This window comes from Engystomops pustulosus, chromosome 9 (assembly GCF_040894005.1).
Source record: "Engystomops pustulosus chromosome 9, aEngPut4.maternal, whole genome shotgun sequence".
Taxonomy (NCBI): domain Eukaryota; kingdom Metazoa; phylum Chordata; class Amphibia; order Anura; family Leptodactylidae; genus Engystomops; species Engystomops pustulosus.
Window position 1 is genome coordinate 100,387,653 of NC_092419.1, and position 27,653 is coordinate 100,415,305.

The following is a 27,653-nucleotide window of genomic DNA, read 5'->3' on the forward strand; positions in this document are numbered from 1 at the left end:
GAACTATCCACACATTTGCATTCCCACATATAAACTATTGAAGACCTCTACTTGAATAAATATTAACGTCAATTCCAGAGTCCAGAGATTTGTGTTCCAGTAACTTGCAAGAATGATAGACAAAAATGACACCCAAAGGTCCCAGATTTAGCTGGACGGTTCTCAACTTCGGGTGAAGTCATGGGTGTCCCCCCTACTTGTCCAGCATATGAAAATGTGGGGTTTACACTAATCTGCAAAGAAGTGGGCAGGGGAACCAGATATTTGTGGGTGCCCCTGGACGGGTTTGGGGTGTGGCAGAACAACTTTCTTTCTTTCTATATACCATTAGGGCTCTGAGGGACCTGTATGGTCACTGCATAGACAAAATATGAGACCCCCTTAGAAAACATTACACTGTGTGACGGCTATAGGCGTGGAACCACAAGCCTGCAACCATTGCACCAAGTGCATTATTTAGTTTTTATTCCAATCCTCAAGCATTGAGCCCCTGCACCATAAAAGTTAATGTATGCTTCATGTCACTGCGCCATCTATGAGTGGGTGACTGTTATAATACCAGTCCAGGGCCACAATCAGAACTGACCCTCTTCTATATTCCTATATATACTGGTGTGTCTATCCTATCCCAGAAACAGGCTGAGCTATGAGAGCAATGAATAAATCAGGGCTGCTATTTATAACTCTATATATCAGCTGTGTTCCTATATACCAGGTATAGCCCTATATAACTGCAGTATCTGTATATTATACCAGCTGTGCCCCTATAAACCCGCTGTAACTGTATAATATAGCATTTGCATCAAATATACCTTTGCACCCACCAGGATTGCTGTGCTGCTCCGAATTTTCTGTTTCTGTATATTATACCAGCTATACCTATATTTATCAGCAGTAACTGCATAGTTTGCCAACTTTATTCCTTTTTACCAGCTGTAATGGTACATTATACCAGCAGTATTCCTATATACCAGCAGTAATGGTACATTATACCAGCAGTATTCCCATATACCTGCTGTAATGGTATATTGTACCAGCAGTATTCCTATATACCCGCAATATTCCTGTATACCAGCTGTAATGGTATATTATACCAGCAGTATTCCTATATACCCTCAGTATTCCTGTATACCAGCTGTAATGGTATATTATACCAACAGTATTCCTATATACCCTCAGTATTCCTGTATACCAGCTGTAATGGTATATTATACCAACAGTATTCCGATATACCAGCAGTATTCCTATATACCAGCTGTAATGGTATATTATACCAGCAATATTCCTATATACCAGCTGTAATGGTATATTATACCAGCAGTATTCCTATATACCAGCTGTAATGGTATATTATACCAGCAGTATTCCTATATACCAGCTGTAATGGTATATTATACCAGCAGTATTCCTATATACCAGCTGTAATGGTATATTATACTAGTTGTATTCCTATATATACCTTACACTCTCATTCTCTTCCGCAGTGTCTGGTTATACTCACTATGAGCAGCAGAGGGCGCACCCCGGCGCAGTGAAACACCCCAGCGCGCATGTCAAAGAACGCCAGCGCCACTCAACCTCCGCGCATGCGCGCACCTCTCCCCGACAGGAACCAAAATTGCTGCGGCAGTTTCAGGCCGGAGCGGATTGTGTGGCGGCTTCCGGTGTAAGCATGCTTCGTGTTCGCCTGGGAGACTGTCCATGAGCTGAGGCATGTCATATGTAAGTATGTGTGCAGCATGGAGGAGTGCGGGGGCCCTGCTACTATTATATTATATCAGCTATACAGGGTGTCAGTGGGTTCTCCTCTCCTTCACTTTGAGCTTTCATTTTTTAAAGGGGGGATGTTGAATATTGGGGGGATGAGAGTAAGTAGAGGTGGGGGGTCACATTTTTTAGGACAGGGCACATAGTCTGTCATGTAATGATGGATGTCACATGATGGCGCCTGCGCTGGTCCGGTATATTCTATCTTCCTTGTACATAGCGACGCTATAGCGCCCATTAATGGTATCTAATGTTTCCTTTTCCAGACCCATCAATGACGGATCAGCAGAGATGGCAAAGGCTGTGGAGATGAAGGGCAAAGCATCTTCAGCTGCGAAGAACAACAACCAAAGCAAGAAAAAGAAGAAGGAATTCTGGAAAAAAGCTTCTAAGAACGTTGAAAAGAAGAATGGGCCCCCTGTGCTGCCCCCCAAGATCCCCCAGGAGTTCTCATCTAACTGGAAAGCGTTACAGGCAGTAAGTGTGTATATGGTGGAGTATTGTGTACAGACCAAGGCTGATGTAGGACTACGATCACAAGCACAGAGGTCCTAGTGAGTAGTACACCCATGTCACCTCCAGCATCAGCGTCTATTGCAGTGATGGCGAACCTATGACACGCGTGTCAGCACTGACACGCGTAGTCATTTTTGCTGACACGCGGCCGCCCAGCGCCCGCTGTCCGCCCCCCTCCCTGTGTAATGTGCTGCCCCAGTGTAATGTGCTACCCCTATGTTAATGTACCGCCCCTGTCCTTGTGTTTCTGTCCCTGTGTAATGTGCTCCCCCTGTGTTAATGTCCCTGTGTAATGTGCTGCCCCTGTGTTAATGTCCCGCCCCCGTCCCTGTGTTTCTGCCCCCTGCTTACCTGTCCGGCGCCGTGTTGGTCTGCCCACCTTCTGCAACTCCTCCGGCTCCTCCAGGCTGCAATGCGCGCTGCGCGTCACGTGACTGAGGCGACCTGACGTCAGGTCACGTCAGTCACGTGACCCGAGGCGCACGGTGCAACCTGGAGGAGCCGCCATTATCGTCAGACCTGCAGTAAAGCTACAGGGAAGAAGACATCATTGGGTAAGTATGTAAGTTTATTATTATATTATATTTAAAGGGAGGCCGCTGCGGGTATTTTAGTAGTAAAGGGAGGCCGCTGCGGGTATTTTAGTAGTAAAGGGAGGCCGCTGCGGGTATTTTAGTAGTAAAGGGAGGCCGCTGCGGGTATTTTAGTAGTAAAGGGAGGCCGCTGCGGGTATTTTAGTAGTAAAGGGAGGCCGCTGCGGGTATTTTAGTAGTAAAGGGAGGCCGCTGCGGGTATTTTAGTAGTAAAGGGAGGCCGCTGCGGGTATTTTAGTAGAAAAGGGAGGCCGCTGCGGGTATTTTAGTAGAAAAGGGAGGCCGCTGCGGGTATTTTAGTAGAAAAGGGAGGCCGCTGCGGGTATTTTAGTAGAAAAGGGAGGCCGCTGCTGGGTATTTTAGTAGAAAAGGGAGGCCGCTGCTGGGTATTTTAGTAGAAAAGGGAGGCCGCTGCTGGGTATTTTAGTAGAAAAGGGAGGCCGCTGCTGGGTATTTTAGTAGAAAAGGGAGGCCGCTGCTGGGTATTTTAGTAGAAAAGGGAGGCCGCTGCTGGGTATTTTAGTAGAAAAGGGAGGCCGCTGCTGGGTATTTTAGTAGAAAAGGGAGGCCGCTGCTGGGTATTTTAGTAGAAAAGGGAGGCCGCTGCTGGGTATTTTAGTAGAAAAGGGAGGCCGCTGCTGGGTATTTTAGTAGAAAAGGGAGGCCGCTGCTGGGTATTTTAGTAGAAAAGGGAGGCCGCTGCTGGGTATTTTAGTAGAAAAGGGAGGCCGCTGCTGGGTATTTTAGTAGAAAAGGGAGGCCGCTGCTGGGTATTTTAGTAGAAAAGGGAGGCCGCTGCTGGGTATTTTAGTAGAAAAGGGAGGCCGCTGCTGGGTATTTTAGTAGAAAAGGGAGGCCGCTGCTGGGTATTTTAGTAGAAAAGGGAGGCCGCTGCTGGGTATTTTAGTAGAAAAGGGAGGCCGCTGCTGGGTATTTTAGTAGAAAAGGGAGGCCGCTGCTGGGTATTTTAGTAGAAAAGGGAGGCCGCTGCTGGGTATTTTAGTAGAAAAGGGAGGCCGCTGCTGGGTATTTTAGTAGAAAAGGGAGGCCGCTGCTGGGTATTTTAGTAGAAAAGGGAGGCCGCTGCTGGGTATTTTAGTAGAAAAGGGAGGCCGCTGCTGGGTATTTTAGTAGAAAAGGGAGGCCGCTGCTGGGTATTTTAGTAGAAAAGGGAGGCCGCTGCTGGGTATTTTAGTAGAAAAGGGAGGCCGCTGCTGGGTATTTTAGTAGAAAAGGGAGGCCGCTGCTGGGTATTTTAGTAGAAAAGGGAGGCCGCTGCTGGGTATTTTAGTAGAAAAGGGAGGCCGCTGCTGGGTATTTTAGTAGAAAAGGGAGGCCGCTGCTGGGTATTTTAGTAGAAAAGGGAGGCCGCTGCTGGGTATTTTAGTAGAAAAGGGAGGCCGCTGCTGGGTATTTTAGTAGAAAAGGGAGGCCGCTGCTGGGTATTTTAGTAGAAAAGGGAGGCCGCTGCTGGACATGTTATTACAAAATTAGGTTTTTCCTAAAGGTGACACGCCAAGCTCAAAAGGTTGCCCATCACTGGTCTATTGCTTACATGGAACTGGATCTCAGTCATTCTGATAGATGTGAATGAGATGATGGACAACCAGTGTTACACCAGGGGTCGTGATATAATGGACCACTTCCTCACACGTATAATAAAATATGAAACCTTTACATTTTTCTATTCCTGATCTAACGATTTAGGCCAAAGGTGAACAATATTTATTGGTCTAGGGCAGTGATGGCGAACCTTTTAGAGCCTGAGTGCACAAACTTCAACCAAAAGCCACTTATTTATTGTAAAGTGCCAGCACAGCAATAAAAGCAGTAATTTATTTCTCCTTGTTCTTTGACAATTTTCATTCATTCAGCCTCCTAAAGATACCAACCCAGTTGAAAGGAGGAGGGAAAATTTGTCTATCATTGTAGGAAGATTCTGTAGGTGCTGTGGTGATGCCTGGGTGCCCACAGAGAGGGCTCCGAGTGCCGCCTCTGGCACCAATGCCATAGGTTCGCCACCACTGGTCTAGGGGCTGCATTGTCATACTGCACCCAAGAATCGCCAACAATCACAGTACAGCACAAAATGATAAATTCCACAGTCCAGCAGTAAATACCACCCCAGCAACCAAATACTGCATTCACAGCATGCAGATTTTACAAATAATACTGGAAATCCCATAGCAGATAAATACTGGAAACCCCCAGGGCAAAAAACGACCAACACTGGAGACCCCTAAACCATAAAATTACTACTACAAGTGACCCCTGGAGCAGAGAGTATAAAACTTTCAATATTGGAGACCCCAAGGTAGACAAATAGTAAATAAATCTTCTCCTTTCCTGACTCCTCCGTCCTGTATCACACTGCTGCTTCTTCTTTGTCCTGTGCTGGCTGTATGCAGAATTGTGCCAGCAGTACACTACAGCTGACAAGTACTTACCACCCCTGGGTCCTCTCCTGTGGCTGCTCTGCTCGCTGTCCTCACCCTGACGCATACAACCATGGATCAGAACATAGAGTGGAGCAGCTGGAGATGGCATCTCACCTCCACTCGCTGCCATCCGTTATAGAAGTGCACAACTTATTGCTTGACATGCTGCATCTGCCGGTAGGTGTGGGTTGTGCACCCCTTTTCTTGGCATTTGATTGAGATAAGTGACTGCACTTTATATACATGCTCAGCAGTGAAGCTCCTCTGCCACAGAGGAACAAGGAAATTGAGAAGTGGGAAGTTTGGCTTACCAAATCCACAGTCCTTTCAGTATTTCAGGTACGGGGTCGTATTCCGGGGGGAAAATAGGACATGTCCTATCCTTCTCCCGGGTACGCAACGGTACCGCGCCACAAATGTGCTGTGCGCCAATTGCCGTCTATGGGAGAAGTGTATATATTGTGTATATACGTCGGCCATATATGGGTCCTGTGTACGACCATGTGAATGTAGTGTAAGTTTATCATGATGGAATTTTATGGTAGATTTTTTTTTTATTATTCATGGTTTGGTAAAAATCAATCAAAATGAATTTTCCAAAACTTTGACACACATAATATTATTCTGCCCTCTGTCTTAAGAATCCCCCCTTCCTTCTGGTTCTCCCCAGGCTGCAAAATGGTGGACCAAAGTCTCCCTCCCCTGTATGAGATGTGTATAGTGGGGTGTAATTTGTGTATGAAAGCTGCCTCCTCAGGGTACTTTTGATTAATATGTCTCTGTGTCACTCTCTTAGTTGCTGAAAGCAGAGAGCTCTCTCCCAGTCTCCGCTGCAACCAGTTCCACAAAAAAACACAAGAATGTGAAAAAAGAAGAAAAAGTAAATGGGAAGGAAACACCTGAGCCCAAACCTAAAACTGCTGGCCCGAAAATCAACGGCCATGTGAAAGAGAATCCAAAGAAAAAAACGGTAAAAGAGACTGAAACTACAAACAAACTACAGAGGAAAGAGAAAAAGAAGAGAAAATTACCTGAAGACGGTGAAAAACCTGTCGTGGACTCTAAAAAGAAGCCCAGTGAGGAAACCGTACTGGAGCCTCCAAAGTAAGTACCGTATACAGTACCTCATATAGGGTATATACCTGCTGTGTATAATCCTAAACCAGGATAGTCCTGTAATAATCTATATTTGTTTAGTATCTAGTCCTGGGAAAGGTGAGTGACAACCATTATAGTCACCACTACAGCTCACAGCTTGCTGACTGTATTAATGTCACCTATGTAGTGCAGTTTACTTGCAGGCCCCCTTCTTGTGCTCACTGGGGGCCTGGGACTGTGAATTGTTTTTACTAGGAAAGTCGTTAAGCGATTGATGTTATATGAACAACTTGATGACAGGATATTGTTAATTGTGATTTTTTTTTTTTTTTTTCCCAGAGTAGACCTCTGGTTCGATGATGTGGATCCTGATGACATTGAGTCCGCATTGGGTCCAGAAGCTGGATCAATTGCCCGGCAGATGCAGGGATTGCCTGTGAATGGGTCAGATTCTGTGGACAAAGTTCTCGTAAAGGACAAGGCGTTTGAGGGGTGAGTACGAATCCAAAATGACATGTACATGAATGATTAGGTCTGGCCTGGCACCACAGGGGGAGAGGCGCTAGGCAGTCTTGTGTTCATAAAAGTGAAAAATAAATAAAGAAATATCTGATTTAAAATAAACAAAAGAAATTTAGAAGTAGAGAGAGCTGCCTGATCGGGAACACTCGGCTATTTTCTTGAAGGAGTTGGACTTCCATAGATACTAGAGTACAGGCTCCACTACTAATAGAGATGGGTGTAGCTGCCGGGTGCCTGCCCAGTCTGCTAATCTATCAATCTAGGGACTAGAGGACCCAGCTCCAGTTAATCAGATATTTTCAGCAATGGCAGCTTTTGTGCCCAGTGTGCTGGTTCCTTTTCCCTGTCCTCTCTCAGATCAAACAGGATTGACACAGATTTTATGCTTCAGACTCACAAAGATTGTTGCCATGGATTGTGAGATGGTGGGTGTTGGACCTGAGGGAGAAGAAAGCATCTTGGCTCGAGTGTCCATTGTCAATCGATTTGGAAAGTGCGTGTACGATAAGTTTGTTAAACCCACAGAAAAAGTTACTGACTACAGGACGGCAGTGAGTGGAATCAGGCCGGAGAATATTAGGAACGGTGAGGACTGCCGGATTACACCTAGATTATTAGGACAATATTTGGATCTTAGAGGACCTGTCGCCCTCAAAAACGGCACTAGGAGCTGTTTCTAAAGTAAGCGGATCCTAGTGCTAAAACAGACGCAGCAGTGTTACACTCTCAAAGTGGTCCGGCGTATTCATGAAGGGGACGGGATTAGGGGTGGTGACTGCTGCATGGCGCACGGCAGTCAGCGCTGACCTATGGAGTGAGCGGGGGTTCTGGGGAAGAGGCAGCGCCTCGAACCGCCCCCTCATGAATACGCCGGACCAATTTGAGAATGCTCCGGCGTTTCTGTTGTACAGAGCAGCAGTGTTTGTTACCTATCATTGTAAGACTGTTGCATCTGTTTTAGCACTAGGAGCTGCTTACTTTAGTAAGCAGCTCCTCGTGCCGTTTTTAAGGGTGACAGGTCCTCTTTAAGATTTCCTCTGTTAACTATATTATGTCATTTTAGGAGAGGACTTCAAGGTTGTTCAGCATGAAGTAGCTGAGATCCTTAAAGGGCGCATCCTGGTCGGCCATGCCTTACACAATGATCTGAAGGTAGGTAGTGATCCGTGCATCTACATACGAAGATTTCTCATGGTAAATGGCTGTCAGAGAGTGCACTATTATACTGATGACTTACACTTAGGGCGCATTCACGCTGCCGTTGCCCGCCGTACAGTAGCATGGCGGGCACACAGCGGCGCCCAGGAGAGGTGGGGGTAAGCGCTGCTCACCCCCGCCCCTCTCCATAGAGGAATGGCGCAAGGCTCCATATTCCGAGAGAGGATAGGACATGTCCTATCTTTTACCGCTTCGGCAGGGTGCTGTGCGCCCATTGCCGTCTATGGGGGACGTATATCGACCATATATACGTCCCCCATTTGGCAGTGTGAATATAGCCTTAGTGTTGGTCAAATCCGTGGCGTCCAACTCGTGCCCCCTGCAAGTTAGCTTATTAAGAAGAGCTGAAAATAACACAGCTCGGTCCACAGTGTAATAGTACAGTAATGCAGATAAAGTAAAAGGGTAATCTTCTAGCAAAAGACCGACTATGGTGGAAATGATGAGTTGTGGCTTATAGTCTTGTCTCTTTTTAGATTTTGTTCTTGGATCATCCCAAGAAGGCAATAAGAGATACTCAGAAGTACAAATTCTTCAGACAGAAGGTCAAGGTAAGATCACATATAACTTGTTGGAGCTGAAATCTGAATGCTCAAATCCCAGTCTGTGCGCCTAATTCTGCTCTCCGTGTCATAGGGTGGACATGTCACATGATCAGACACGTGTAAAAGCAAACTAAAGGATAAGTTTTATGGTCACCACTTCTGACATGTCACACTGACTTTTCAATATAGTTTCAGACATTTTCATGCAGCCACCACTGGGACCTGCACATGTCTCTAGGATGTCACTTGTGATTCCACAGCTGATGCATTGTTATTTTAGCATGGTTTCCCTTTGACAAAACTGAATGTATAAGCTAAAAAACTTGTGCTTTCTCTCTGCAGGGCGGACGTCCATCCCTGAAGCTGCTGTGTGAAAGTATCCTCCATGTGAAAGTACAGACGGGTGAACATAGCTCGGTAGGTACCAAGTCCCCATTGCCCAGGGGGAACACTGTGTGGCCTTATTATATGCCATATTACCTGCAATGGTCATCCTCACTGCCTCCCTGATATAACATAGCCAGTGTCCCTATCCATCTGTAACCTGAATAAGTAGAGTTCTCCTTCAAGGACAAATGTCCAGCTTTGTTAGTTAACCATTGAATGTTGATGTGACTGCTCTTTACTCTCGTAGGTCCAGGATGCTCAGGCTGCCATGAGGTTATACACCATGGAGAAAAAGAATTGGGAAGCTGCCATCAAAGAAAAATATAGCCGTGATAAGAAGGAACCCCCAAAAGGAAAGCAGCTACCACCATCATCCTCAAAAACTGCCTCCGTGGGCAGGTTCATGCTGTGATGACTGTGCCTTACTTTCTAACCAAACAAACTGTAGAGGAGCGGAGTCCTACCGCAACTAGGCCACTTCTCATACATCTTGTGACCTATAAGGTCATTGTGTTGACCTCCGCTTGGTGTCAGTGGTGTATCGCCTTCGTACGAAGGAGCAGAGCACTTTTCATTCATCATCAGATCTGTCGGGGGAGAATACAAGGAGAGGGAAACTGCTTGATCCTTAAAGGAACCCTCCAGTCACAGCTGGTGCATTGAATTATACCTTGTGCAGGGCCTGACGGCCGGAGCATGACCCTAGGTTCTAGGAATACAATGTATAATTCAATGAATTGGCTTTGACTGGAGTGTTCCTTTTAACAAATGAGATTTTGAGAAATCCTCCTCTACCACATCTAAGAGCCTGCCCATCCTAGTTGTCTTCTTGTTCTCCTCTCTCATTAGGCTCGACATTCACATGCACTATGGCATAGTCACTTTCGGTCTATCACTGGTGTCAGTGTCACATCTGAATACATGACACTTGACCTCTGATGCCAATTCTATCCTCAGCCGTCATATGTACAGAATACATGACTTCATCATTCTTTCTCTCTGCAAAATTCCCCCTGGGCCCTCCCCCAATAAGTGTGTTCTCCAAAAATCTGAAAATTTCTGTAATGCATTTGCTGTTCAGCTTTTGTAGTCATTGCCACCAGGGATCGGTGTGCCTGTTACCCTGCGGTAAATTGCAGCAGGTTGGTTACCCTATACTTACCTGACACTAACCTGCTGCAATCTAGTGGAGATTTATACAAATCTTATGGTTATAGTATTGCTACAAAGCTATGGGTGATAACACTGTGCCCCCTAGTGGCAGCTGCTGTGACTACAATATATTTTGTAATACTAAGTCATACTTTTTATTGGTTTGGTAGGGGGACAAACATGCCAGCTTCTATGAAATTTTAAAATGACTGTATAAAAAAAAAAACTTGCTTATTTTTAAGCAGAAGAGGTGTTATTTTTAGTAGGAGATGGTATATAAGAATATTTATGTGTGCAAGTGTCACTATGGGAACATTTGTGTTCTTCCACAATATACCTTACTTAAAGGGGTATTCCAGCAAATGTCATTTTAGGCACATCAAAAGGATATCTATCCCTTTATTATTGCTGGGAAGTTTCAATGGTGGAACGGATGGAAGAGTCACATAACTAATGAAATGTAATGGGCCCTTTCATGGATTTCCTGCACAGCCGGGTCCTGTGTACACAGTAAAGTAGCCGCTGTAACAAGTCCTCCTTATGATTGGTATAGATCCAGTTTTTAGGATTTCTACCGATTATGAGAATAAAGTGATGACATTTCCCACCAGTGTGAGATCGCCTTCAATGGATCCACAACTTTGTGGCTCATGATGGTGGCACCCAGAGCTGGGACCCCTTTGACATTATTGAGGTGCTTGCTTCAGGACTCATCAGATGAATTTTACTTGCAAAGAAAGAACATGTCTCCATCTTTAAGGTTCTAATAAAAGAATAAACTTGTGGAAGTTGCTCGTCTTATTACGTTAACTGTTCAGTCTTGTAAGTACAGCATCTGCCAGGGTTGTGATCTCCTGAAATGAGAAGCAGATTGATCAGGGTGTGGGGGGGGACTGGACCTAGAATGACCTTGACCCTAACCTCAGAATAATCAAGCAGGTGCTCCTAGCCCTCCCATAGAAGTGTTGAATGTTTGCCCAGCTTTAACATTAGACGGAGCTAGATTTTCTCAAGTCGCATCTAAAGCTGCATTTGGCGTGAGAGCTCCGGTGTCTGTTTACCATTTGAAGCTTGAGATGTGATTGGAGAAAACCACACTAAATCATCATAATTTAAGACTAATCAGGCGTTAAATCGTCACCACTGAAAAGTTGGAGAACAGGCTCAGGTTATGCCCCTTTATACCTCCAGGGAGTCGTAGCGCTCTTTGATGTCGGACATCAGCTGATCGATGTGTTGTAATAACAGTTCTGGACGTGCGCTGCCTGTGGAGAAACATGGAATAGATAATCACATAGGGGGGACGTGTATCACTCCTATTGCTTCCTTTTTCTTTTTTTTTTTTGTGTGTGATTTTTAGCAGTTTACGACATTGTAGGCGCAGAATCAAGCAGCGTATCAAAGTGAGCTACCTCCAGGATTTGGTGCAGTGGCCGGATTTATCTTTGCAGCCCAGATGTTTGTGTGACTTCTGGGCTTGGAATTGTCCCATTCTTGCGCCTAATAAATCGCAAAAACAAAGCACGCTAGACCCAGACTTACGTTTGGTAAGCTTCTATTTGGGACTAAAAAGTTCCAAAAGTGAGATTAAACGGGTAACTCAGCAGGGAAAAACTTAGGATACATTGGAATGATTAAGTAGACAACTTCAGGAAACTTGGAAAAGTGGCAGCTGAAAAACTATCAAACATGTGCCCAATATAATCATAATATGCACTAAATGGGATTTCTGGGGTTATAAAAAAACATGGCTGCTGTGTTACATAAACGGCTCCACAGCTGACTATGGGTAGTGTGTGGTATTACAACTAAACTCCGTTAATTTCTATACAACTGGACTGCAATACCGGCACAAACCATGCCCAGGCGAGGCACTCTTTGGTAGAAAGCAGCCATACAGTCTCTGGATAACCCCCATGTCTTATTTTCCAAGACTGATCACAGTGCATAGTCCCAATGTGACTTGTGCTAGAAACTTCTAGCTGAGTCACCTAACAATCTCGGTATTAGGAAACTTTCAAAAGTTGCTAATGGAGAGACTGACTACTCTTAAAGTGAACAGCCCAAAAAAATTGATGATGTCCTCAATGAATGGAAGGAAAGGCAACGGAAACAGCAGCTGTGCCATCAGTAGAGAATGAATGGAGCGCTAAGGCTCACGCTCTAGTGATGGCAGAGCTGCTGTACTCCGCTATTCCCTTTACTATCAATAGAGCAATGCATATACGCAAAAACAAAACTGATGTCTAAATGTGGCCGTGTGCTGTCATCGGAATGCAACTATAAAATGGTACTAATAAAGGGATTGATTATTGCTTTAAAAAGGCCAGAACTTTATGATGACTGCAGGTCCCACCGATCCTGACAGTAAAGGGCATTCAGCCCTAATAACTTCTATGGAGATGTGTTGTAAGTCCTGTGATCAGGGGTGTTACTGCAGTGAACCTGAACTGTATGCTGCATTTTAAGATATTAGATCCCTACTGATCTAAAAGTGATGTCCTATCTGTCCTTCCATAAAGAAATCCATCATGCTAAACCAGGGACAGTTCCTCATAGATCCAGGCACCAAGAGTGTGCTAATCTTCTTATATTTGTTATAAATGGCCTTTTATATTATGCTAATGAGCCTGATGGGCTCCTGGGGTTGTTGTTACCAAATCCAAGCTTGTAGCATCTAGTGATGGGAATTCCGGCTCTTCTTACTGAGCTGGCTCATTAGGCTCCACTCACTAGGAGGAGCCGACTCTTCTGGCTCCTGAATGGCTCCATATTAAATATATTGGGGCAATTGTGCAGTGAGCAGGAAGAGGGAGGGGGAAGACAGTGTAGCAGCCAGTAAAGCCAGATCACAGAGGAGCTAGGGTAACCCCTCAGGCTCGTTACCATAATTATAAAAGTAGATATTAGAAGGAAGGAGGCCATGGATAACAAATATAAGAAGATTATCACACTTACGATGACTGGATCTATGAGTAAGTGTCCCTGGATTATCATGATGGATTTTGATGGTAGATTCCCTTTAATTATCTCCAGGATTCAAAGGAATAAGCTGAATGTAATCTGCAGATTCTCCTTGTGTAGGAGTGGGATTCTAGACACCCCTCTCTCCCCCGTGATCACCAGAACAGGCACCTGCTTTCCCCTGCGGCGGCCCTACAACTCTGAGTTAAATGCAGTGCAACACGAGACTATTCTCAGATCTCCCAGGCATCTGGTTGGATATTACAGCAGTCGCTCAAAGCAGAGGGGAGGGCTGCAGAGCGCTTTACCACATAGAGATAAGAGCACAGCAGGGTAAGGACACACCCCAATGCACCTAGAGAAGCTACAATCCTGGAATATAAATCCATATTTCACAGTCCTGCTGCTACTAACAACATACACAGCAGTATGTAATCATACACATCGCTCTGCAGTCGGCATGGACTCACTGCTGACAGGTTCCCTTTAAATATACAGCATTGATTTCCTCTGCCCTTTAAGGACAAGCTGAGAGGGGTTTAGTAATGTTTACATCCCTGGGGCGGCAGTGTCAGGGTGGCGCTATATCAGATGACTTGTTAATCCCCTTATACATTTATCCGCTCTTCCTCCTCACCATATTGAGCCATCTCACTGAGCAGCAGGCACAGGTTCTCCACAATTTCGGGGTCATCTGCGTGTAATCGGTAAAGTTCTTTAATTAGAGAGAGGCCGCTGATCCCCGTCACAGGCACAAGCACACGACAAGCAGCCAACTCTGAAAAAGGAACAAGATCAGTCAAAAGCAAAAAAATCCCTGCTGGCACTTGTGGGTATATGATACCTGGCTGCTTATTTTCAGTAACAGCGCCACATCTTGTCTGAAGGTTGTGTGTGGTACTGCAGCTGCATTAATGTAAATGATAAAGAGTTGCACTGCCAGTCACAGCCATTGGACATCAGTGGCGCTGTTTCTCATAGAAAACTTTTCTAATCACATGAAGTTTTTTTTTTTTAGTGAAAGTGTGATATACCTGAATTTACCACCAAGCCAGTCAGTGCTGAGCATATATTCTTAGACAGAAGGGGGCGCTGTGCATGTGCCTGTAAGGCCTCCATGAGGAGCAATGTTACAGCTTCGGTCTGTTCTGCTGCTATGTGGCCTGAAAATACAGAACATAGAGATGAGTATGTGGGACGGTGGTATTTCCTATACAATCACTGAACATCACAGTATTTCTAGGTGACTGTTTTGTTAGGAGGCACTAAAGGGCATCTACCACCAGGATGAATGACTGTATGCAAATGAGCCTGAGGGGCTCCATGCTCCATATGTGTTAATGCCCTTTTAAGGGGTTATAGTGTCTAGAATTGCATGTAAAGCATCATAAAACATAACCACTTGTCTGATATAATATTTGTATCCCCACCTTTCATCCCGAGTATCCAGAGGGAAGTGCAGGTCGATTCCACCAGCCCTCCGTCAGCGGGGTATTTCTTGAGCAGATCGCAGATGACTGACACAGCGTTGTTCAGGCACCGCGCTTCTGTCTGGTTCTCTGTGACAGCCATAAAATAAAGGGGTTAGACAGGTGTGGGGTCACAACCCTCATATTGTCCTAGGAGAGACGGAGTCACGGTCCGCCTATAAGCCCCTCCTACCAATACGTTTTCTCCAGACTATTCCTTTAAGTAATAAGGTCTGATCTAGAACACTAACTACAGGTTATCTAATGCCCTTGTAGGTGCACAGTTTGCAGACAAAATGCACCCGCGACAAATGTGGCGCAAATGCTTCATGACTACATATGCAAGCTCCAAAGACACAATGACATATCTGGGCCAGAGAGTCCATGCTGGATCGGCAGGGATAGGAGAGCGAGTGTTGGTGATTCTATTACTTTGTGAAATCCGCAGCGGGTTTCATTTTTTCCCCCAAATGTTGAATGATCCCTTTAAATGAGAAGTTGTGGGTTTCTCTGCATGTTATGTACCTGTCCTGTGTTTCCTGTGCGGTCACTGCTGCGGCCTCTCCTCTGCTTCCTGCACTCGCTCCCATGTGTCAGTGACATTACTTGTATATGTTCTCTCTGCCTGTCTCATATGAGAGGGGCGCAGGCCGAGGGTGTGTAGTGTAATAGTCCTTGTGTTATATCTAAATTTATATATACAGGTGGTCCCGACTTAAGGACACCCGACTTACAGACAACCCCTAGTTACAGACGGACCTCTCTTCCTGCTCTGGATGCTTTACTTTAGTCCCAGGCTGCAATGATCAGCTGTAAGGTGTCTGTAATAAAGCTTTTTTTGATAATCCTTGTTCCCACAAAATTTTGAAAATCCAATTGTCACAGGAGTTACCATTGCCCAATTTACATACAAATTCACCTCAAATACAAACCCAAAGAACCTATCAGGTACATAACCCGGGGACCACCTGTAATGTGTATGCCACCTACCAGTCATAGCCAAGGACCATATCAGGGCGCAGCAGGACTGACACATGTCTCTGCTCTCCAGAGATCTCTCCAGGACTCTGACCAGATCCCAGAGGAATCCTGATCTCCTCAACGTCTCTGCTGCCGCCTCTTGGAAAGATGGATATAACATATATATAAGATATAAGATAAATAGATATAAGATAGATATGAAATATATAGATCTTACCACTAACAGAAATCATCATCATCACACTGAGGATTACTGCTATTAGTTCTTCTCTTTGGGGATAGCCCCTCGCTGCCTCCACCAGGGTCAAGACCAGATCTTCCCGGGATAAGTTCTCCTCATTATCATCTTTTTCCAGTGCTGAAAATAAAGACAGGACATTCACCTGTGGATAACAGAGAGCCAGACCCCCAGGTATCTGTTACATCCCCCAGAACTTCGGCAGGGTATAATGGTGCGTCCTCTCCAGCCCTCGGAGGGTTTGCATAACCCAGCATCTCCATGAGATTACTTACACACAGTATTATTATTAGAATGTATAGAAATGTTACTGTATGGCGGTATTATATGGACAATGCAGCGGTAGGACCGCATGAAGCTCCATTTCTATTCTTCGAATGAAAAGCATTAGACACCGTGGATCTTTATGTGACATCTAATGGACGCAGATGTAGGCCAGAGATTACCGGATCCACTTACCTTGTGATATAAGGCTGTGCAGTACTCGGCCGCCCTCACATTGTATCTTGAAGGAGTCTTTGTGTGTCCTCATAGCAAGGGAGACGAGCTGTATGGTGTCTCCTATGTCCAAAAGCCCTGTGCCAGGAAAGACCTTGATAGTTTTACTAAAATATTAGAGGAGCCTGGGACCCCAGAAAGCGGCGCCATATGGTCCATAGTCACTGGAATGATTGCAGCTGTACATACATCACAGATATATCTACACTCCTCTCCATTGTGGAATTTGAGATGCTTCTAACTGCTTAATTTTCAGACCCCCCTCCCCCCCCCCCCCCAATAGAGGAGACCCCCATAATTTACCATCTCTGTCAGGATCATAGTTATTCAGGTGCTTCAGTGCCAATAACTGCGCGTCCTCAAATTCTGTGTAACTCTTCATGATTTCTGCAAAATGATACAAGGTCAATCTCAATTTATAAGATCATTAAAAGGGGTTTTCAATTCATTTTTGTCAGGAGATACAGGAGATAAAGGTGTCCCCTCTGGGAGCCCCAAGACCATGTGCCATGGATTCCCATATCTATTACATTTATATGGGACACTTAGGGGTAGTTGTTGTTCCCAATTCTTTTAACCATCATTATACTCCAATGATTTTTATCCTAAGGAAGATACCGGTAAGTGCCTCTAAAAAAAACTCCTTCACCCCCAGATGAAGGCTTGACAGCTGAAACGTGCGTCGGGGTCAGCGTGGGGCTTATTCGCACTATGGGTGAGGACAATTTGATGCATGTATGCACTTTATGAGTACTTTATAATTCATGCCCTTATGTATCCATTGTCTATTTATTTACTTCTATTTATAATTGCCACTGTGTAAAATATTATATACGGCTTCAGGCCACGTTGTCTAGTGCTGGGGTGGACTCCGCCTGGGCACAGTAGTCCATCTTTTTGTATGTATATACATGCTGTTTTTAGATTTTCTTTACAATAAAATTTATCTACTTTTGAATACTTTTTTGGAACTTTTTCTGGTTGGTTTGAGTGTTGTTCTCATGTTCCATGGTGAATACATGTATTTGGATTTATACTAATAACACAGCAAGTGCATCATGGGTGGGGCTTCCTCAGCAAGTGCCCCATCTCACCTCAAGAAGGGAATTGATACCCCATCCTTCTTACCGATTATGTTATCTATACTGCTATCGTTACACTCCTCCAAGACACCAGGGGGCAGCGTCTTCTTCAAGCCTGATAGGGGTGAACCAATCAAAGCCAAGCACTTCAGGACATAAGGCTCACGGAGCAAGTCACTATTGGGGAGAAAATGGAATAGTGATGCAAATGTTTGGGACGCCAGCAAAACAGTGCCATGCTGAGTGCAGGGCATGAGGGGGCAGATCAGACATCATGCTCTTCCTGGACACCACAAAGTATCCCAGTTGTACCTGGAGTGTTCCCTTAGCATTACTGTATGATGCACTCCCACATATTCTCATACAGACACCCACCTAGTAGAGGGTCTCTCCTTAGGATGAATCTTTAGCATCCATGGCAGCAGCTGGTATAGCTCCTCCGAGTAACCAACTTTGTCCTGAATTTCCTCTAAAGTCCTTTGTAAGCACAATGGGTCCCCCTTAACGTTCTCCAGGATCCCGGTGATCTGAGTGTCCTACACAGGGATGCAAGTCATCATTACAATAACTTATAGATATTGGACTATAGTCAGAGATCTGCCATAACTTACCGTCTTCATGGATGTGGTCATCATGTCCAGTACCATGCACCCAACAGACCAGATGTCTGACTTGTCCGAATACAGAAGTTCCTGGGATTCTGGTGCCATGAATATTTTTCTTTCTGCGGGTCATGCAGAATTAATAGATTTTTCACTGTGGCTTCACATGTGCCTCTGTTTTATATGCAGAATTTTTATTTATTAAATTATTTTATACTGTTCCCTATTATACCAGCTCTAATTTCTCTTGTGTCACCCCCTCATCTTCATTGACTGGTAGCTCTTGTGTCACCCCCTCATCCTCATAGACTGTAAGCTCTTGTGTCACCCCCTCATCCTCATAGAATGTAAGCTCTTGTGTCACCCCCTCATCCTCATAGACTGTAAGCTCTTGTGTCACCACCTCCTCCTCATAGACTGTAAGCTCTTGTGTCACCCCCTCATCCTCATAGACTGTAAGCTCTTGTGTCACCCCTCATCCTCATAGACTGTAAGCTCTTGTGTCACCCCCTCATCCTCATAGACTGTAAGCTCTTGTGTCACCCCCTCATCCTCATAGACTGTAAGCTCTTGTGTCACCACCTCCTCCTCATAGACTGTAAGCTCTTGTGTCACCCCCTCATCCTCATAGACTGTAAGCTCTTGTGTCACCCCCTCATCCTCATAGACTGTAAGCTCTTGTGTCACCCCCTCATCCTCATAGACTGTAAGCTCTTGTGTCACCCCCTCATCCTCATAGACTGTAAGCTCTTGTGTCACCTCCTCATAGACTGTAAGCTCTTGTGTCACCCCCTCATCCTCATAGACTGTAAGCTCTTGTGTCACCCCCTCATCCTCATAGACTGTAAGCTCTTGTGTCACCCCCTCATCCTCATAGACTGTCAGCTCTTGTGTCACCACCTCCTCCTCATAGACTGTAAGCTCTTGTGTCACCTCCTCATAGACTGTAAGCTCTTGTGTCACCCCCTCATCCTCATAGACTGTAAGCTCTTGTGTCACCCCCTCATCCTCATAGACTGTCAGCTCTTGTGTCACCACCTCCTCCTCATAGACTGTAAGCTCTTGTGTCACCCCCTCATCCTCATAGACTGTAAGCTCTTGTGTCACCCCCTCATCCTCATAGACTGTAAGCTCTTGTGTCACCTCCTCATAGACTGTAAGCTCTTGTGTCACCCCCTCATCCTCATAGACTGCAAGCTCTTGTGTCACCCCCTCATCCTCATAGACTGTAAGCTCTTGTGTCACCCCCTCATCCTCATAGACTGTAAGCTCTTGTGTCACCCCCTCATCCTCATAGACTGTAAGCTCTTGTGTCACCCCCTCATCCTCATAGACTGTAAGCTCTTGTGTCACCCCCTCATCCTCATAGACTGTAAGCTCTTGTGTCACCCCCTCATCCTCATAGACTGTAAGCTCTTGTGTCACCCCCTCATCCTCATATACTGTAAGCTCTTGTGTCACCCCCTCATCCTCATAGACTGTAAGCTCTTGTGTCACCCCCTCATCCTCATAGACTGTAAGCTCTTGTGTCACCCCCTCATCCTCATAGACTGTAAGCTCTTGTGTCACCTCCTCATAGACTGTAAGCTCTTGTGTCACCCCCTCATCCTCATAGACTGTAAGCTCTTGTGTCACCCCCTCATCCTCATAGACTGTAAGCTCTTGTGTCACTCCCCTCATCCTCATAGACTGTAAGCTCTTGTGTCACCCCCTCATCCTCATAGACTGTAAGCTCTTGTGTCCCCCCCTCATCCTCATAGACTGTAAGCTCTTGTGTCCCCCCCTCATCCTCATAGACTGTAAGCTCTTGTGTCACCCCCTCATCCTCATAGACTGTAAGCTCTTGTGTCACCCCCTCATCCTCATAGACTGTAAGCTCTTGTGTCACCCCCTCATCCTCATAGACTGTAAGCTCTTGTGTCACCCCTCATCCTCATAGACCAGTGATGGCGAACCTTTTAGAGCCTGAGTGCCCAAACTTCAACCAAAAGCCACTTATTTATTGCAAAGTGCCAACACAGCAATTAAAGCAGTAATTTATTTCCCCTTTTTCTTTGACAACTTTAAATCGTTCAGCCTTCTAAAGGCACCAACACAGTTGATAGGAGGAGGGCACATTTGCCTATCATTGTAGGAAGATTCTTTGAGTCCTGTCTGCTGAACTTCATTCTGGGGTGATGGCCTGGGTGCCCACAGAGAGGGCTCCGAGTGCCGCCTCTGGCACCAGTGCCATAGGTTCGCCACCACTGTCATAGACTGTAAGCTCTTGTGTCACCCCCTCATCCTCATAGACTGTAAGCTCTTGTGTCACCTCCTCATCCTCATAGACTGTAAGCTCTTGTGTCACCCCCTCATCCTCATAGACTGTAAGCTCCTGTGTCACCCCCTCATCCTCATAGACTGTAAACTCTTGTGTCACCCCCTCATCCTCATAGACTGTAAACTCTTGTGTCCCCCCCTCATCCTCATAGACTGTAAGCTCTTGTGTCCCCCCCTCATCCTCATAGACTGTAAGCTCTTGTGTCACCCCCTCATCCTCATAGACTGTAAGCTCTTGTGTCACCCCCTCATCCTCATAGACTGTAAGCTCTTGTGTCACCCCCTCATCCTCATAGACTGTAAGCTCTTGTGTCACCCCCTCATCCTCATAGACTGTAAGCTCTTGTGTCACCCCTCATCCTCATAGACTGTAAGCTCTTGTGTCACCCCCTCATCCTCATAGTCTGTAAGCTCTTGTGTCACCCCCTCATCCTCATAGACAGTAAGCTCTTGTGTCACCCCCTCATCCTCATAGACTGTAAGCTCTTGTGTCACCCCATCATCCTCATAGACTGTAAGCTCTTGTGTCACCCCATCATCCTTATAGACCGTAAGCTCTTGTGATCAGGGCCCTCCCTCCTATAGTTCCATATGACTGTACTCTGTAATGTAATATATTTGTACGTGTCCCCTATGATTTGTAAAGTTACAGAATATGATGGCGCTATATCATAAAGAATAAATAACATTTCTTGGACATCACTGGCACAATACACCGGATAGAGCTTTCAGAAAAGCATCCAGCACTCATAGGGTCCAATCGATATGCAGCTTTATTCCATTAAAATCCATAGAACATACATTGGTGCAGAGATAACAGTCAAACTTTATTTAATGGAATAAAGCTGCATATCCATTGGACCCTATGAGTGCTGGATGCTTTTCTGAAAGATTTGTGTGGACTGGAGGTTCTCGGAATATGGCTCCTTTGCACCAGGATCAGAGGGAGGTGAGCTGGACTTTTTACGTTGTAAACTGGATAGAGCTGCATACAAAAGTTACAGGGCCCCAGAAACCCCCTTTAAGGCCGGCCATGTGCATTAGATAGCTGTTAGTTTTAAACTTCTTTGGCCAAAATCTATTTCTCATGACCCCCATACATGTGCGTGCTCAGCACAGTCAAATAATAAAGTGTTCTATATTTGGATACTAGAATAGACCCCTCTATTGCATGTTACAATCCTACTGACTATAAATAGCTTGAATGAAAATAAACTGCAGTAACCCTGCACGACCTCTACACAGTGAGTGGCGCTGAGCTTCTAGCTGCTACACTGTAAAACAACTATTTGGTTAGTAGGGTGGGGGGGCTCCTAACATCTGTTATTGATGACCTAGTCTAAAGATAGATCACCAATAGAAATTGTCTGCCCAGGAGAAGAGCCTGGGGCGGTGGGAGCCATGTTTTTGTAGCCTTGTTACCGGGGTCCACCCTTATCTTCATCTTCATTTCATCTGTTGCCAGTGTCTGAGGAAGAAAGTCACTGATCAGAAAGAAATCTCCATCCCGTTTCCAGAGGACGTTACTTGGCTTGAGGTTTCTATGACAAAAGAAAACATATTTACATAAACCACTGGAGACAGAGACCCCCCTATATGACGTCTGTGTACCCCAAAAAGATATGACGAAGGGTGAGGTCACATTATGTGTATATGTAGGACCCACGAGAGTCCATTCTCACCACTTACATGGTCATTCTCCGCGGTCATGATCCTCTGACACAGGTGGAGGACCCGTTACAGGGTGTAGAGAATCCAATTATAGAACCTGTTATTAGGCAACAACTTCTCATAATGTACAGTATATGCAGAAAATCTAGTAAAGAAGATCTCACGTGACAGGTGATAAGTGTAAGATTGCTGGGGGTCTCATTTCTGGGATTCAGGATCTATGAGATCTCAGTCCCTTTGTTTGCTGATATGTGGGCGTCCCCGGAGTTGGCCCCTTAGCAATCTGACACGTCACTTCTATGGGGATGTAAATCATCACCGTCCTGGCAGCTCCACAGAAGTGAATAGAGAACTGTTGCCCAATTTTGATGATACTGTTCCGAACCCTTTTATCTCAATGGCAGGGGTACCTAGTAATCAGACCCCCTGTGGTCTGTAATCTATTCCTAAGGGTGATGCCACGCATGGAGTTTTGGACCCATTTTTGGTCCGTTTTTAAGCATTTTTTGGTCCGTTTTTTGAAAGCGCACATGTTTTTTGAAAACGCATCCATTTTTTGACCAGTTTCAATTAAGGTAATTGGTTAAACCTGTCAAAAACGGATGCGTTTTCAGATGGACTGCTTAAAAAACGGCCCGAAAACATGTTCAAAACGCCATGTGTGGCATCAACCTTATCCTGCAAATGGGGGAGAAGTGTCTATTATGGGATAACCCCATGTCAGAATAGGTGACAGGTGTTCCTTAAAGCAGCATATAATCCATTTATAGGGTGGAGGTGATCCCTCAGGACTCATGGTGTACTGAAACACTGAACAAAAGATTCAGGCCGTACCTGTGGGAGATGCTCTTTTTGTGGATATAATTTAAAGCATCGATAATCTGACCAAGAAATCTCTGAATGATCTGTCATAGAAAAATAAAGCAAAGTTTGTATGACAATACATTGGTCACATATAGAACATAAAGTCAGTAATAGCGTTCTACCAAGTTTGGGTGAGACGCAGGGGCGTAACTACAGTGGTAGCAACCATAGCAGCTGTTATGGGGCCCCATCATCCTACCTGACACACTAAAGAATGGAGGATGTGCACCTTTATAAAAATATTATGCTGCACATTGTACAGATTAATATGTATATAATATATATGTTATGTATATATGCCGTATCTTTGATGTATATACTGTATGTGTGTATATATGCTGTGCCTTAGTATATGGCACTGTATGAATAATAAATGTGTGATTGTAACTCGTATAAAAAAACGAGTATACAAATATGTATATTTCTTTTAAGCGGGAAGGGGGCCCCAATCAGAAGCCTGTTATGGGGCCCTGCCTCTCTATGTTACGCCCCTGGTGAGACGTGTCTGACCGATAGATGATACATGAGACCCATACTGTTCACAAGAACATGCTCCCCTATCACCCTGGAGGAATGTAACAGTGTTCCAGTATTTATCTCTGTGGGACTGCCACATTACAATGTTCAGCTCCTCCAGTGGAACCAGTCAGGATCTCACATCTTATATTATATCCGATTTTACCTTTTCATTTATAATCGTCCCCTGTTGTCGGTTTTCCTGCACCATCCGCTCCAGGTTCCCCCCGTCACAGTAATCCATCACCAGGCAGAAGAAGAGTGATGAGATCTAAAATGAGAATCATCATCATGTGTCATGTTCTGGTTATCCCTCATGATGTGCATTGGTTACCAATAGACTATGGATAGTGTTTTCCATGGGGTAAACCCAAATGTTAACAGCAATGTAATTAGGTAAATCTCCGCTCCTCAGATGTTGTATTGCATTTCAAAACGCAATGTAAACGCCACGTGTGAACAAATAAGGCGAATTAAACAGATAATGGTTGCAGAATCCAGGTGTTGGACCTGCAATGTTGTGATATTGATGGCCAGTTGTAAGGATAGGTCACCCGTAAGAGAAATTCTTAGTAGCCCCTTTCGTTTATTACATAGTGGAGCGAATTATCAGAGTGACATATACAATACATTTACATACCTTGTTATCCCAGACCATGAAGAACTCCTTATACTGACATATATGGGGGTGCTGCAGCTCCAGCAATGACATAGCCTGTACCATAGGATGAGATAAAATTATACACTTAATATTAAAGTAAGGGCTATCCAACACCTGAAAATCTGATTCAAAGCAAAATTTACAGACATGATAGAGTTTTTTTTGGTTTTCACTTGACCAATTTCCACGGAAATTGTGAAATCCATGATGGAAATCATGAAATTGAAAAGCAACGCATCATTTTAAAAGGGAAGAAGGAAAGGTGATTGGATTTTGAAAGGTGTGTGAAAAAAGAGTGTTAATGGGACAAAAAGGGGAATTAGCAATTTATTTTATTAATCAGACTCCAGTACAGGCAGTCCCCGGATTACGTACATGATAGGTTCTGTAGGTGTGTTCTTAAGTTGAATTTGTATGCAAGTCGGAATTGTATATTTTATAATTGTAACCCCAGCCAAATTTTTCAGTACTTTTTTCGGTCTCTGTGACAAATGGATTTTTAAAAATGTCGGGTTGTCATAAGAACCAGGATTAACAATAAATCTTAACTACAGACACCATTGATAACAGTCATAGCTGTTTGTTGTAACCAAAATCTAAAGGTCCGTTTGTAACTAGGGGTCGGATGTTCTTAAGTAGGGGACCGCCTGTACAGTCAGTGATCCTATAGCGGGTCTTCATGGATTTGCATATGTTTTGTAGATCCTCCTTGGTGCACTTTATAGTTAAGAAGAGTGAATTATATGTTAGATTGCTGTTAGACTATTGTTAAAGGACATCTATGACCAGGATGAAGGATTGTAAATTGTAAATGTTCCCCCTACACACCAGTTCGTCAGAGTGCTTGGTTTACAATCCTTCATCCTGGTGGTAGATGTCCTTTAAATTACTGTGGTGATAAATGACGATGTCCTCATGGTCCTTGTATAATTACCTCCTCCAGGGTGAGATTTCCCTCTCGTTCGTCCATACACTCCACCTATAAACACAAATCCTATTGATTACTCAGGTAACAAGGCGTCACTGTCACGTAGAGGTATTCACAGTATTATCACTAGTATAAAGCCACCATCTACAGCTTAGATCTCCCCTGATACTGCCAAACTACAACTACCAGCATGTCCTTATAGACTGCATCTATCAAGCCATGCTGGGAGTTGGAGTTCTGCAGTAACTGGCAAGCCACCGGTTATAAATCACAATTGCCATTCTCCATTCTTACCTTTTTCACAGCAAACTTCCTTCCCCCTCCTGACTCTTCCACAAGATAGGTCACCCCAAAAGCTCCAGCACCCCATTCCTCCAAGACCTGCAAGCACAGACCACGTAATATTCAGGAAATAGATGATCTATATACATAGAAGCCATTATTTACACGCAACAGGTCTCCTCTCCCGACATATTATAGAAACTGATTGTTACCTTGTATTTATTCATCTTACGCCTTAAGCTTGAGCCCTCCCGGCTCCCGTCCGTTCAAGCGTCCACCCGTTACTATGGAGACGGGCCGAGGCGCCAAAAGCCACAGACGACATCAGCCACGCCCCCTCACAAAATGATTGGACGGCACTGCTTCCACGAAGTTGCATAACGCTCGATGTGACATTTTGGGATGTGTGTTGTTCGGTGTACGGGGGTCATGGAGGGACAATCCACAAACAAGGCGGAACACTGGCCTCTCACAGTCACATGTATGCCAGATGCACGGAGTATTTTAACGACTTTGGGACATTTTTATCACAGTTCTATAAATTTAAAGTAAATCTTCTAGAGAGGAAGTCACCCTCCAAAATATGGGGGAGAGGTTTCTCTGTGTCCTGTATCACTGCCCCATAGGTCATTGTACTGTTATTATTATTAACATACCCTTATGCGTCACTACTGCCCAATTTGTAATCCCTCTCTCCTGTACTACGACCCCCTCTATCTCCCCTCTCCTGCAGTATTGTCCCCTCTATATCCCCCTCTCCTGCAGCACTTCCCCCCTCCTGCAGTATTGTCCTCTCTATCTCCCCCTCTCCTGCAGTATTGCCCCTCTACCCCTCTCCTGCAATATTGCCCCCTCTATCTCCCCTCTCCTGCAGTATTGCCCCTCTACCCCTCTCCTGCAATATTACCCCCTCTATCTCCCCTCTCCTGCAGTATTACCCCCTCTATCACCCCTCTCCTGCAGTATTACCCCCGCTACCTCCCCTCTCCTGCAGTATTACCCCCTCTATCTCCCCTCTCCTGCAGTATTGCCCCCTCTACCCCTCTCCTGCAGTATTACCCCCCTCTATCACCCCTCTCCTGCAGTATTACCCCCGCTACCTCCCCTCTCCTGCAGTATTACCCCCTCTATCTCCCCTCTCCTGCAGTATTGCCCCCTCTACCCCTCTCCTGCAGTATTACCCCCCTCTATCACCCCTCTCCTGCAGTATTACCCCCTCTACCTCCCCTCTCCTGCAGTATTACCCCCCTCTACCTCCCCTCTCCTGCAGTATTACCCCCCTCTACCTCCCCTCTCCTGCAGTATTACCCCCTCTACCTCCCCTCTCCTTCAGTATTACCCCCTCTATCTCCCCTCTCCTGCAGTATTACCCCCTCTATCTCCCCTCTCCTGCAGTATTACCCCCTCTATCTCCCCTCTCCTGCAGTATTACCCCCTCTATCTCCCCATCTCCTGCAGTATTACCCCCTCTATCTCCCCATCTCCTGCAGTATTACCCCCTCTACCTCCCCTCTCCTGCAGTATTACCCCCTCTATCTCCCCTCTCCTGCAGTATTACCCCCTCTATCTCCCCTCTCCTGCAGTATTACCCCCTCTTTCTCCCCCTCTCCTGCAGCACTTCCCCCCTCCTGCAGTATTGTCCTCTCTATCTCCCCCTCTCCTGCAGTATTGCCCCTCTACCCCTCTCCTGCAATATTGCCCCCTCTATCTCCCCTCTCCTGCAGTATTACCCCCTCTATCTCCCCTCTCCTGCAATATTACCCCCCTCTATCACCCCTCTACTGCAGTATTACCCCCTCTACCTCCCCTGTCCTGCAGTATTACCCCCCTCTACCTCCCCTCTCCTGCAGTATTACCCCCTCTTCCTCCCCTCTCCTGCAGTATTACCCCCTCTACCTCCCCTCTCCTTCAGTATTACCCCCTCTATCTCCCCTCTCCTGCAGTATTACCCCCTCTATCTCCCCATCTCCTGCAGTATTACCCCCTCTATCTCCCCTCTCCTTCAGTATTACCCCCTCTATCTCCCCTCTCCTGCAGTATTGCCCCCTCTACCCCTCTCCTGCAGTATTACCCCCCTCTATCACCCCTCTCCTGCAGTATTACCCCCTCTACCTCCCCTCTCCTGCAGTATTACCCCCTCTACCTCCCCTCTCCTGCAGTATTACCCCCATCTACCTCCCCTCTCCTGCAGTATTACCCCCTCTACCTCCCCTCTCCTGCAGTATTACCCCCTCTACCTCCCCTCTCCTGCAGTATTACCCCCTCTACCTCCCCTCTCCTTCAGTATTACCCCCTCTATCTCCCCTCTCCTGCAGTATTACCCCCTCTATCTCCCCTGTCCT

General features: G+C 45.5%; 2 protein-coding genes across 4 annotated transcripts; one reads left to right on the forward strand and one right to left on the reverse strand.

The window, feature by feature from the left end:
* On the forward strand, nt 1-11,024 carry REXO4 (REX4 homolog, 3'-5' exonuclease). 2 transcript variants are annotated; one of them, XM_072124701.1, is made up of 10 exons: nt 1-172; nt 1,485-1,722; nt 2,034-2,244; nt 6,111-6,418; nt 6,752-6,904; nt 7,326-7,519; nt 7,998-8,086; nt 8,629-8,703; nt 9,040-9,114; nt 9,332-11,024. In XM_072124701.1, exons 3-10 carry the CDS (start codon nt 2,059-2,061, stop codon nt 9,494-9,496), a joined length of 1,245 nt encoding a protein of 414 aa, XP_071980802.1. In that variant the 5' UTR covers nt 1-172; nt 1,485-1,722; nt 2,034-2,058; the 3' UTR covers nt 9,497-11,024. The 2 variants fall into 2 exon arrangements, with proteins under 2 accessions (XP_071980802.1, XP_071980803.1); XM_072124702.1 differs by lacking the exons at nt 1-172; nt 1,485-1,722 and adding an exon at nt 1,850-1,868.
* STKLD1 (serine/threonine kinase like domain containing 1) lies at nt 10,977-26,024 on the reverse strand. Of its 2 annotated transcripts, XM_072124699.1 has the most exons (19): nt 25,524-26,023; nt 25,324-25,410; nt 25,036-25,080; nt 24,081-24,155; nt 23,607-23,711; nt 22,895-22,965; nt 21,812-21,930; nt 18,080-18,192; nt 17,844-18,004; nt 17,515-17,645; nt 16,690-16,773; nt 16,348-16,464; nt 15,868-16,008; nt 15,660-15,788; nt 14,631-14,759; nt 14,235-14,363; nt 13,838-13,978; nt 11,422-11,501; nt 10,977-11,090 (listed from the first exon to the last, which is right to left on the reverse strand). In XM_072124699.1, exons 1-19 carry the CDS (start codon nt 25,536-25,538, stop codon nt 11,043-11,045), a joined length of 1,920 nt encoding a protein of 639 aa, XP_071980800.1. In that variant the 5' UTR covers nt 25,539-26,023; the 3' UTR covers nt 10,977-11,042. The 2 variants fall into 2 exon arrangements, with proteins under 2 accessions (XP_071980800.1, XP_071980801.1); XM_072124700.1 differs by lacking the exon at nt 14,235-14,363 and having other exon boundaries at nt 25,524-26,024.
* Between the last annotated feature and the right edge of the window lie 1,629 nt (nt 26,025-27,653).

What these genes read in the sequence shown, in the direction of transcription:
- REXO4 (XM_072124701.1), top strand. Translation starts at nt 2,059, where the DNA reads ATGGCAAAGGCTGTGGAGATGAAGGGCAAAGCATCTTCAGCTGCGAAG. An exon ending in CCTTACACAATGATCTGAAG is followed by an intron (nt 8,087 to 8,628) that starts GTAGGTAGTGAT and finishes GTCTCTTTTTAG; the next exon opens with ATTTTGTTCTTGGATCATCC. An exon ending in TCTTCAGACAGAAGGTCAAG is followed by an intron (nt 8,704 to 9,039) that starts GTAAGATCACAT and finishes TTCTCTCTGCAG; the next exon opens with GGCGGACGTCCATCCCTGAA.
- STKLD1 (XM_072124699.1), bottom strand. An exon ending in AAAAAGAGCATCTCCCACAG is followed by an intron (nt 21,931 to 22,894) that starts GTACGGCCTGAA and finishes CTTTTGTCATAG; the next exon opens with AAACCTCAAGCCAAGTAACG. An exon ending in CTATGATCCTGACAGAGATG is followed by an intron (nt 16,465 to 16,689) that starts GTAAATTATGGG and finishes TTCCTGGCACAG; the next exon opens with GGCTTTTGGACATAGGAGAC.